This window comes from Vulpes vulpes, chromosome 10, assembly GCF_048418805.1.
Source record: "Vulpes vulpes isolate BD-2025 chromosome 10, VulVul3, whole genome shotgun sequence".
Lineage (NCBI taxonomy): Eukaryota > Metazoa > Chordata > Mammalia > Carnivora > Canidae > Vulpes > Vulpes vulpes.
This window is the reverse complement of record NC_132789.1, coordinates 15,917,152-15,929,762: the sequence shown is the minus strand read 5'-3', so window position 1 is coordinate 15,929,762 and position 12,611 is coordinate 15,917,152. Positions and strand designations below refer to the sequence as shown.

Genomic DNA, 12,611 nt, shown 5'->3' with positions numbered 1-12,611 from the left:
GAAAGTTAGAATGCTTGTAAGAGGCTCAGGGCTGTCACACTCCCCAGGAGTTCTGGAGCTTAGCTTTAAAATATAACAAGGTGGGTCCACCTTCTCTTTGCTGCCTACTGCTACCGAGATTGGGGACAGAGGCGTCTCAGCCTCCGGTTTGATTCACCTTCGAGGCCCCTGGGCTTCCTGCGCCCTGCATGTGCAGTTGTAGGCTCTTTCCTAGCAAAGCGTGCAGAGTTGAAAAGGTGCGGGGCTCTGGGGTCCTCCTATTGTTGCACGACATCCTGCTTGCCCACCCCCGCATGACTTGCTGTCACCTGCCTCCCCTGGTTCTGCCAAGTGGCCTCAGGAGAGCTTTTGGGCTGGCTGGCAGATTGGCAGCCTGCTCTGACTGCTGGCTTTTTAATAAGACTAACAGCAGGTAGTTGACTCTCGAGCCGGACTTCCTGGGTTCGAAACCAGCCCTGCCACTGTTCAGCTGTGTGGCATCTGTTTGGTCACTGAGTCTGTCAGTGCCACAGCGTGCTGGTGTGTGCAGTGGAGTTGATTGTGGTGCCTCCCTCTCTGGAATGTTACGAAGATGGAATGAGCTAAGAGTGCCTGGCACCTTATGAGTGAGTACTACATTTGCTGCTGTTATGTGACCACCTTCCTTGCTGGCGAGAGAGCATAGCCTTGGCTTCAGCTGCTCCAGACTGGCTAAGGGCCCACAGATCTAGACCTTTCTCGTCAGTCTCTGACCCATTGTCCCAGTAGACTTCAGACACCTCTGCCTGTATGTCTCCTTTATTGCTCAAGATCAACACCTCAGCATTGAACTTTTTATCTTTTTCCTTAAGCTGTCTCTTCCTCTCACACTTCCTAGTGTTCCCTGGCATAGCAATTGCAGAGGTGTCCCTGTGCAATTCAGCTGGCTCGAAACTCGGGCATTACCTTCTGTCCCTTGTCTCTTCCCCCACCTCAAATTAACCACCAAATCCTGTTGTTTCTCTAGGTTTAATCTTTTATAAGTCTTTTCTTCACCCTTACAGCTTTTGGGACTTGGGTGTCACCTTTTCCAGAGACCCTTCTCTGACTCTCCTAAGCTGGATGGAACATCACCTTTGTGTCCACATAGCCTTCTATGTTGAGGTCATCACGTTGTGTACCTGTTGACAGTACCTGTTAGTGGGCTTTTTGAGGGCAGTAGGCACCTTTTGTTTGCTTGACATCTCCAATGACTGGCACAGGGTCTGGTTGCTAGGACAACCTTGTCTGTATTTGTTAGGCCAGTAGATAGGCCATGGTCTCCCTCCTCTCCATGCCTTTGGATGTCTTGGTTCCTCCACTTTGAATTTTCTTTCCCATTTGCTGGTTTGACTCCTATAAATTCTTCAGTAAACACATGCAGAGTTGTTTTACCCTCCTTTACCCTCCATTGTGTTCCCTCTGTATCCCTATGTATTCTGATCATTATACTAGACCACGTATATGGTAATGATTGAATGATTGGTTTTCATTTTTCCTTCAACTCAAGGGCAGAAACAATCTTTCATCTTCATATTCCTTTTTATATGGAAGTTGCTGAGTAAGTTTTTCTTTTTTTCTTTTTTTAATTTTTATTTATTTATGATAGTCACATATAGAGAGAGAGAGAGGCAGAGACACAGGCAGAGGGAGAAGCAGGCTCCATGCACCAGGAGCCCGATGTGGGATTCAATCCCGGATTTCCAGGATCGCACCCTGGGCCAAAGGCAGGCGCCAAACCTCTGCGCCACCCAGGGATCCCAAGTTTTTCTTGAATGAATGAAACATTGAGTGGATAGAAGGATAGAGGGGCAGGGGGAGAGAAGAATGATTACTTCATTATGTGACATTGATGTGGGTTACCTAATTAGAACAAATCAGAGCAGGAGTATTTATTATTATTTTTTAAAAAGATTTATTTATTTATTTAAGAATGAGCATGAGGAGAGGGGAAGAGGGAGAGAATCTTCAAGCAGACTCCCCATTGAACACAGAGCTGGACCAGGGGCTAGATCCCATGACCCATGAAATTATGACTTGAGCTGAAACCAAGAGTCTGATGTTTGACCAGCTGAGCCACCCAGGTGCTCCAGAGCAGGAATATTTCAAAATAAATAGAATTCAGTTCTTTTGTTCTATTTTTATCCTGATTGTAAAGAAGTCCTTTTATCCTGATTGTAAAGAAGTCCTTGTTACCAATATAATGTTACTTACAGCCGTTTACTTTCAAACGCTTTTCTAATAAGAGTAATTGTGATAATTTTCATTTGCGATTCTCGTGTGGTTTTTCTTTTGAAGCTTCCCCAGGCCTTTGGATATTTGTAAGTGTGGATTGGTTTGTACAGAGATTCTCTTGCATGTTCTTGCTCCTGGTCATTTTTGAGACTCCTAAAGTCAGATCTGTTTTATAGCAGATCTGTTTTCTCCTTTTCAGTTGAGTGCTAGGAATTTGAATTCATGACCATGTTTATGATGCAGGTTGAATGGCAGGTTGCACCTTGGCTGGTTAGGGTCAGTTAATTAGACTAGTAAGTTGCATCCTCTGCAGTTAGGGTGAACTGAGCATTGGTGTGTATGTGTGTGTGTGTGTCTCTCTCTTTCTCTTTGCCCCTCCTAGGTCAGTCTAGAGCATGAGGAGCAGAAACTAGAGCTGAAGCGCCAGCTCACAGAGCTACAGCTCTCCCTGCAAGAGCGTGAGTCCCAGCTGACAGCCCTGCAGGCTGCCCGGGCAGCCCTGGAGAGCCAGCTTCGCCAGGCCAAGACGGAACTAGAAGAGACGACGGCAGAGGCAGAAGAAGAGATCCAGGCGCTCACGGTGGGTCTGGGCAACAGGTATCTTCAGGCTGGTCCAGGGCTCAGCCAGGAAGAGTGTGGCACTGAGATCTGCTCACTCGTAGAAATCCCAAGAGAGAAAAAGCAATCCCTAGAAATACTTAATGGCCAGAGAACTGACTTACATAAGCTTCTCCTTCATGAGAATTAGTGTACTAGATCAGCTGGTTTAACATCTGACCTTTCCTGAGTCTTGAAAAAGTCTCTCCTTTATTTATATATCTTCCCTCTTTCAAAAATAATCATCAGTGTATTTAAAATTTGAGCCAGGTCCATTTACCTGAATCTTCTACTTAGTTTTCAGTGATCATTAAAAGAAATAATAACCTTATTTCAGTGATCATTAAAAGAAATAATAATCTTATATTTAGTCTTTCTACCACATTTCTATTTTTGTTTTGGTTAGCTTTGTTGGTGTTACTTTTTTTTTTCTTTCAAGCTGTAAATTCTGCTTCAAGTCTTATGTATGCATTTAGTATGTTCTGGATAGAAAAGATTCTTCTAAGTGAGAGATTCTTTTCTCTAAGAGGGATATGGCTTCTCTGCTCTTTCTGAGACAGTAGTTCACTCAACTGAAGAATGTTCTCAGAAAGTAGAACTTGGGGCAGGTAGGCCAGGGTGTCACTGGATTTAGATCCTCGTTCTTTCTGGAACTCTAAAAATATGACTTTTTGGATCAGTTTCCCATAGTTGATCCTTCTCATGGGGACTGACCCAGACTAACAAATCTGACAAGAATCTTACATATAAAATGCCAACTTATCAACTTAGAGTAGAGATTACAAGCACCAAGTTGACTAGGATCCCCTGGGTGACTAATCTTCCCATTTTTTTCTCCTTCAGAGAAGTCTAGTTAAAGACCTCATTTCTCTTGGAAGACTGCTCGGTGGACCTGGACTTGGCACAGAAAGCCAAATGAGTTTAATGGCTAATATCAGCCAAGCAAATACATTGCTAATAGTAACACAGTGTACTTGCCAAATGGACAGGCACAGTCATGCCTGCTGGTCAGGGTACCCTCTTCATGGGCAGGGCACAATGCAGCTGATTGGGTTTCATGTTTTCTAAAATAAGGTACCTTGGTGGGTACCTTATTCACTCTGATTCATCTTGAATATGCTTCTCATTTCCACTAGGGAACATCTCTAAGCATGTCTTTGGTGTGGGGTTACTTCCACAGATGGCCACACACATTCATTGTTTATGATTTACCCATCTCAAAAATAGTATATATGTGTTTAAAAAAAAACAACTGATCTCATTCTTAGAAGTTACCTCCCATTGTTGGTTTTGGGAAGCCTATTATCTGAAACAGATTGGGAACATGATCTGATAGTGCCAGGTCCTTATGGACCAGTCTAGGACACAGGAGCTTCCATGACTCTGGGGATAGAGTAACTCCTATATAGATGGGGCAAGTGCATCCAAGATTTTCCAGGACTTATGCCAAGGTCAGATATTGATTGCAACCTTAATTTCTATTGTCTCAATGAGAACACTTACTGTGTGATATACCATGGGCCCCCAATACTTGGTTTGGAAAAGAAACAGTCACGATATCTCTTTATTTATCCTCTGCCTTATATCCTTCCAAATTGCTCTGAATCCATTTTGAAACAAAACAGTACAACAAGATAAAAAAAGAAAAGGGCAGGAGAAAATAAGTCTACAAAAGAAAAATATGGAGGTAGGATGAAATTAATATAAAAGAATGCATGTCCAGAAGGCTATGTGCTTTCTGGAATTGGGTGGATGGGGCGAGAGCCAGCCAGATAACATTTCTTAGCTGCTAAAGGATGCACCTAATTCAGCCACTATTATATTGGATGCTTTATATATTAATATCTTCCCCACCCCCAGACCCATCCAGACCATCCACACTCTGAAAGAAGGAGAAGGAGACATCAGTGATCTAATGTATACTCAATGAGTCCTTGACATGTGCCTAGTATTGTGTCTTTAGCCATTTCTCCCCAGGAGATTGGCCTGTTATTTCCTCAAATCCTTCTACTTTGGAGCATGAGAGAAGGACACATTTATCTCACTGCTCTGTTGGAATTGGGAGGGGTGGTGGTGGCTATGCATCTTATCCTGGCCATTCAGAAGGAGAAGGATATAAAATAGAGCATGTGTCACTGCTGTTTATCTGTGGGGAAATTAGTCTTTAAATCCTGTATTGCTGCTGGTTGGAATGTGCTGTGTCTAATGGCTGCTGGAAGCCTTCACAGCAGCAAGTCACGACTTAATTTAGTCAGATGAGATCACTGCCTCAGAGCATCTTATGAAAAAATAAAGAAACAAACCTCCCTAAGTCTAGAAACTAGGGCTCTAGCACTCTTGCAGATGAAGATGCCTTGGAAAATAGGGCTTTTTCAAAGTGACGGCAGGAAAAAAAAAACCTCACAGCTGTTTGTAGCCTATCATGCAGCAACCAAATCCTCTATCACCTTGCCTCGTCCAGTTTTGAGGCTGTGGGTTTTCCTCTCTCCTTCCTTGGATTATATCCCTGGTTTTGGACCGCATGTGGCTGTTGCCTGAGTGGCTTTGTTCTGAAGACTGTATTTTCCAAGAGAAAGAGGAAATGGCCACAGGGGTGGTACCCAGACTTTGTCTCATTGCTCAGGCCCCACATAAGCAGCAGCCACATTAAATCAGCTGGATCTAAAATGATCTCCTAGGAGGTCTGTGAACTTCATAGCAGGCTGATTTATCAGTAAAAGGAAATAGTCAAATGGGCTATTACTGCTTCATTTTCAGGGGCCACCACCTCCTAACCAGGGAAGGGAGAAATTACTCTGGCCTCTGCCACTGGAGCAAATTAGATGAAGCACAGTTCAGTTGACACTCTCCATTGAAGAAGCGTGGCTGGGTCCCTTGGGAAACCACTTGTTGGTCTCCAAGATGTTTTCTTGCTACCCACTCCCATCAGTTGTGTTTGCATGGAGATTCACTGGCCTTCAAAAGCTAAGAATGAGTCAAGCTGGAGGCCCACAGGAGTCATACTGAAACAAAAAGCCATGCTTTTAAGGTGCTTCAGTGCTTTTTGGAGAAAGAATTTTCCACCTGACTTGATATTTAAGACTCCATCCCTTTACCTAAGGAAGAGAATTTGAGTCTACATACTTTAGGCAGATATAAGTTTCACTCCGAATGGGGGCCACAGCATAGAAGCATAGCATAGGCTCTATATACATGAGCATGGCCCCACGACACACTCTTCATATCGCTGTCGTCACACTCTTTTACTGATCTGGTTAAATGACTAATGCTGAGTAATCAAAAGTCTAAAACTAGAGACATCAATGAAAGGAGCTCTCCCAGCATAGTGTGACCATGGGATCCCAAGGTCATCCTCTTCAATTTGTTAAAATCATGGGTCAATGCATACTTTCATTTGTTTTACATAAATATCAATCTCTGTATTTAATAAGCAAGCCATTGGTACGATAAGCAAGATCTAAAATTGGGACCTGTGAGGTGACAGTCTTGTTGGGTGCCTGTCTTCACAGGGAAAGGAATGGATGTGTGGAAGCCTGAGTGTTCTAGAACCCTGACCATAGATTCCAGAAGATGGTCAGACGTCTAAACACTGGTTTCCTTTCTCTAGTTATGCAGATACTTCTCTCTCATCAAGACTGCATTATAAGTCTCTTTTCTTTCTTCCTCTTATAACTGGCTTTAAAACTAATGAAGACATGAGTAATCCCCAAAAATAGTGCTGCTTCAGGTTGCAGCCTGTGCATTCTCCCTGATTGGCACCTAACCCTTAGGTCAGGGGTTCTCAAAGTGGGATTGGTGGATTCCTAGGGGTTTCCCCAAATTCAAATTATTTTCATAATAATGCTAAGATGTCATTTGGCATTTTTAATTGTGCGAACATTTGCACTGATGGTGCAAGAGCAATGTTGTTTTAAAAGAAATAATAAGTATTTGGGGAAAAAAGCCCTCCATTTTCCTTTCTTAAGTGGTAAAGATAGATAAATATAATCCATATGAACAAAAGCTCGTAAAAGCTCGTAAAGTCCTTTGAAGAGTGTAAATATTTATTCCTGTAGCACCTGACACCTAATTAACCCTCAGATATTTCATTGAGAGAATCTAAAAACTGTCTTATGCATTTTACTATCTTTATACACACTATTATGTGACCTTTTGCTTTTTTGTGCATTTATTTTACAACTTATTTGAAAGAAACATAAAACATATTTCTTGACGTTTTCTTGCGGAGATCAGTTGAGTAATTGTTAAATGCTTATAGATGCTCCAGCCGTCATAACAGGATTAGTTCTACATTTTGTGTGTATAATTCACAGTCAGTAATAAAAGCCATAATGATGGCACTTCATTGCATTTTACCTTCAAAGAGGATTGCCATCTGACTTCAGTGATAATGCCATGTTCCTACTTTGGATAAGTGTTATTCATGCCCCATTAAATCAGTAAATCTCTTGTATTATTGCTGGGCATAAAGCAGATTGATCTTGGGGAAAAATAATGTCCTGATAGATTAGTCCTTAAAAAATATGAGCTAAGTATGTGGGGAGTTGATTCTCAATAAATTTTTGTTTATGAATCTCTTTTATGCAACTTTTTAAAAAAACCTTTTCCCCAGTGCTTTTCATTCTTTTGTGTGGATTTATATTTCTGGTTGTCACTTTCCTTCTGCCTGACTGAAGGACTTCCTTTACCATTTCTTAGACTGTAAGTGACAAATTCCTTCAGCTTTTTTATACTTGAAAAAGTCTTTTATTTCCCCTTCATTTTTGAAGGATATTTGTGCTGGGTATAGAATTTAAGTTGCCAGATTTTTTTTAAAAATTCAGTTCTTTAAAGATACTACTCTACTGTCTTCTACCTTGCTTCACCTCCGCTCCCCTTTTCTCACCTACCCCCTGGTGAGGAATCGGTCTTCTCTTTGTTTCTCTATATGTAACTTGTCTTTTTTTCTCTGGCTTTAAGCTTTTTCTCTTTATTACTGGTTTGAAGCAGTTTGATAATTATGTGATAGCATAATTAGTGTTTCTTGTGCTTGGGGTTCTTTGAACTTTTTGTATCTGTGGGTTTATGGTTTTCATCACCTTTGGAAAATCTGTGGCCATATTTCTTCAAATGTTTTTATTTCTGTCTGACCCCTGCCCTCTTCTAAGGTCTCAATTACATGTATATTAGGCTGTTCAAAGTTGTCTCATAGCACATTGATACTCCATTCATTTTTTTTAAAGAGTCTTTCTTTGTGTATTTCATTTTGGGTAGTTTCTATTGCTGTATATTCAAGCTCACTCATTTTTTCCCTGCAGTGTCTATCTGCTGTTATAAATTTATAATATTTATGGCAAAATAGGTGTACTAAGGAATATATCACAGCTCTAAAATTTTTGACTTAACTGTCTTATAGACCTGATGGAGACTATTTTTGTTTTTTGTTTTTTTTTTTAAGAGGACTACTTTTATTTCTACCTCAAATTAGATTCTTCTCTGGGCTTTCATAGCTAAGCTGTGGTGCTACAGTCTACCCTGTCCCTCAAGTAAAGGTCTGTGAGGGCATCCTTTTCCTTTCCTTTCCCAATGTCTATCAGCAAATCTTACTACCTGTACTTCCAAAGGAGATCTCACTTCAGTCCACTTCTTTCAGTCTTTTGCCACCATCATCCTCCAAGCCACCATCTACTCCTCATTGAAGGACAACAACAACCTCCTCAATAGTTTCCCTACTCCTTTCAACCTTCATCCTATTTTGATCTGCTCTTCCTCACAACATCCACAAAATGACAGCTGAGTCATTTCACTCTACTTCTTAAAATCTCCATTGGCTTCCAGTTAATGTATTTTGAATGAAACTCAAACTCCATTCTGGCCCTTTAAGATTTTTGATCCCTGCCTGCCTCTCTACCATAATCTTGGGCCACTTTTTCCTTTAGCCAAAAATTATTTGACTACTACCTAGCAAAAATACATTTACCTTACAATCGTGTGCACACACACACCTCTTCATTGATTCTAAGGTATTTCAAATCAGGAGGTATCGTATAGTTGGTATATGACTCTTCAGTCATGTGGACATATAAACATGTGGACATGTCATAGTTTAGTCAACAGCACCCTGTTTTCCCCAATGTCACATAAAATGGCAATGTCTTGACAGCATCCGAAATTTGATGAATTATGGTATTTGAAACAGAAGATAGTGACAGTGCCTCACTATCCACAGTACATCCCATTGTTTTCTGTTCCATTCTGTTTATTTAAACAAAACAAAAAACAGAAAAGTAGTCCACTTGTCACGCTTGCTCTTGGGTCACAACTTGAAGTTTAAATAGCCACTCAGGCCTTTTTTTGTTTATCAAATGTATCAAACCCTTTCTTGCTTCAAGATTTTTGCCCTCTGCCTTTTCCTGTTCTTTGCATGGCTGGTTCCTTATCATCTTACAGGTGTCAATGTAAGTCACCTCCTCAGAGAAGCCCTCCTTGGTTACCCCATCTAAGTAAGTTCCTTTCTATCCCCCTTATCCTTTTTTCCTGCACCTCGTTTGTTTCTTTCATAGCATTTGTCACTGTTGGTAATCATGCACTCATCAACTTTTTAGCCTCCCTCACTGAATGGTGGTAACTCCACATATGCCATATTGTGCCACAGTGTATGGTGTATTGCGTGTCTTCAGAAAGTCCTTGAGTGCCAGATAAACAAATGCTGCTGTTTCAGAGTAATTCTACCTTGGAGAAAGGCTTTCTGCTTATTTCAAGGTCAATGTGGGGTTTCTGAATCTCAGCAGCTTTTGATTAACGACAAAAAAAGTCTCTAGTTTGTCTTGGCTGTTGTCCTTTGTGTGTGTGTGTGTGTGTGTGTGTGTGTGTGTGTGTGTATGTATCTGCCTGCATGTGTGTGTCTCTCAGGGAGTATACTAAGGAGGGGTCAACTGGAAGGAAGAGGCAAAGGTTAAGAAGAGTAAACAAAGTAACGAGAGTAAAAACTTCCTCCTTTAATTTTCTTTTCTTCCAAAGCCCCCCCTGGGCATTAATACAAATGTTAAGTGTCTGTACATGCATGTGTGGTCTAAGTAGTCAAGTGTTATTAACACAGTATCATGTATTTCTGTAACTTTAATTTCTGATGTTGGACATGACTTAATAGTTCTTTGAAAACCAGATATTTGAGAGGCTTCAGCAGCATTCTTGGCTTTCTAGGTCAATTGCTCTTTTCTTTATTTGACCCATAGCATGTAGAGTTGTATCCTACACTATGAAAAATTTACAATCGACTTCTTACTTTTTAGGCACATAGAGATGAAATCCAGCGCAAATTTGATGCCCTTCGTAACAGCTGTACTGTGAGTATTAAACCTAAAGCTGCTTAAAATAACATGAGACTAAAAACTGAGAGGGAAGAGAGAGCATCTCTTATAATATCAACTGACTGATTTGTTATTATAAACTTTCATCTTGAAGCAGTAATCAGTGGCCAAACTGATGTGGAGTTTCTGAGCCCCAGATAACTCCAGTTTCTTAGGTTCTCATCAGTTTTAAAAATTCTAAACCATTCTTTATGTTTGAGGTAGGATAGTTGGAGTGGGGGAAACAATTCTCACTGCATAGGCTTCAGTAGCTGCAACACAAGTGCCAGGGCAGCTCCCACCCCAATGTAAAGATTCCAAGGCTAGTGCCAACAGGTGTTAGTCCCAGCCAGGTGCTGTGCAGAGGAAAGTCCAGCAAGTTCTATGGACCTAGAAATTTTAACTTACTACTGGGAAGAATAAAACTCTGTGGCTCTTTGGGAGATTTCATTTATATGGAGAGAAGTAAATGGTGAGCAGAGAAGCATTATGCATGGGCTATGTAACGTGGGCTATGTAACAGCGGAAGCTCATTCTGTTTCCTATTGGAGCAAAGGATTGAAATAGGCTCCTTCAGGAGATAGGATGTTGTCCTTATTTGTGGATCTACCTCCTTTCTTTGGTACTTTCATCACTTTATTACCTTCTTGATCTTCAGTGAACTTGTCTCCATTTGTATTATTTGCATCTGTGAATTTCTGGAAACAACCACACTGTACTCCCCACATACATATTTTATTGTCTTATAATGAACTCTTTCTTTACTCTTTACCTACTATAAATGGGACGTTATCTTAAGAGTGTGTGCCCCCCCCCCCATTTTAGGTATAAAACACACACTGTAAAATGCATACAGTGCACTAATCTTATGGGTACAGTCCAATGAAATTTTTACACCATATAGACAACGGTGTAGCCACAACATAGTTCAAGATCCAGAACATTTTTTTTTTAGCCTTCAATAGGCTCTCTCATGTCCCCTTCTTTTCATCATTCTTTGCCCAAAGGGTGGCCACAGTTCTAATACCAGAAATCAGTTTGGCCTGTTCTTGAACTTCAGACAAATGGAATCACAGAGGATGTGCTCTCTTGAGCTTAGCTTTTTTTTTTTTACTTAAATTGTCCATGGGGTTCATCTGTGTGGTTGAAAACATCAAGAATGTGTTCCTTTTCATTAATTATGGTGTAGCGTTGCCAGTGGACATGTAGAACTGGAGTTCATTTATCTATTCTCCTGCTGATGGAATTTGAATTGCTGCCATTAGGAACACAGCTGTCAGGAAGCACTGTTTCACAAGTCCTTTGGTGGCTCTAAGCACCTGTTTCTGAAGAGCATATACCCAACAGTGGAGTAGCTAGTAGGTCATGAAATATGCCTGTTTGATTCTAGTGGGTACCTGGCAGATAAATTTTGGTATTTCCCATTGCTGATGGCTGCATCAGGGATAGGCCTGCCTCACAGATATCTCCTTATTTCTTCGTACTGCCTCTATTCCTTGAGGAGTTGATGCATTCTGTTCCTATATTCTTGTGCCCCTACTTTTTAAGTTTCTTACTGTCTCAGTTTCTTATTTTACGTATGAGTTATTTGCTTATATTACATGCATGCTCATAAGTGATCACTGAATAAAACATAGATCATTTTATGATGGTGATTTTTTTATATTACTATTTTTTCCTAAAATAAACTTGGATATGTTTTAAGTGTGTACATCGTTAATCCTTCATCTGGAGTTTTCTCTTTTTTTAGTCTTTTGGCATAACAGGTTTTTTTTTTTTTTTTAATTGAAGTATAGTTGACACACAATATTACATTAGCTTTTGGTCTATAGCATAGTGATTCAACAACTCTATATATTATGCGAGGCTCACCACAAGTATAGTTACCATCTGTCACCATACAATGCTATTATAATATCATTGACTATATTCCCTATGCTGTGCTTTTCATCCCTGTGACTTATTCATCTCAGAACTGGAAGTCTGTATCTCCCACTCTCTTTCCTCTACTTTACCCAGCCTTCCACCCCCCTCCCTTCTGGCAACCATCAGGTCTCTATATTTATGGGTCTGCTGTGTGTATATATATACACACACACACACACACACACACACACACATATATATATTAGATTTTATTTATTTATTCATGAGAGACAGAGAGAGAGAGGCAGAGACACAGGCAGAGGGAGAAGCAGGCTCCATACAGGGAGCCTGACGTGGGACTTGATCCTGGGTCTCCAAGATCAGGCCCTGGACTGAAGGTGCCGCTAAACCGCTGAGCCACCTGGGCTGCCCTGTTTTGTTTTTTAGATTCCACATCTAAGTGAAATCATATGGTGCTTGTCTATCTCTATCTGACTTATTTCACTTAGCCTAATATCCTCTAGGTCCATCCACGTTGTCGCAAATGGCACAATCTCCTCCTTTGTACATGGCTGAATAATATTCCAT

At 40.8% G+C, this 12,611-nt stretch overlaps 1 protein-coding gene across 10 annotated transcripts in view; it reads left to right on the top strand.

The window, feature by feature from the left end:
- The window catches only part of CIT (citron rho-interacting serine/threonine kinase), a 168,418-nt gene that overhangs the window by 109,851 nt on the left and 45,956 nt on the right, over positions 1 to 12,611 (top strand). For 7 of the 10 annotated variants that reach the window (XM_072722957.1, XM_026015882.2, XM_072722955.1 and 4 more), the window contains 2 exons: positions 2,615 to 2,812; positions 10,101 to 10,154. In XM_072722957.1, the coding sequence (XP_072579058.1) occupies positions 2,615 to 2,812; positions 10,101 to 10,154 (252 nt within the window). The remainder of the gene's footprint in view (positions 1 to 2,614; positions 2,813 to 10,100; positions 10,155 to 12,611) is intronic. The other 3 variants (XM_072722958.1, XM_072722959.1, XM_072722956.1) reach the window with 1 other exon arrangement.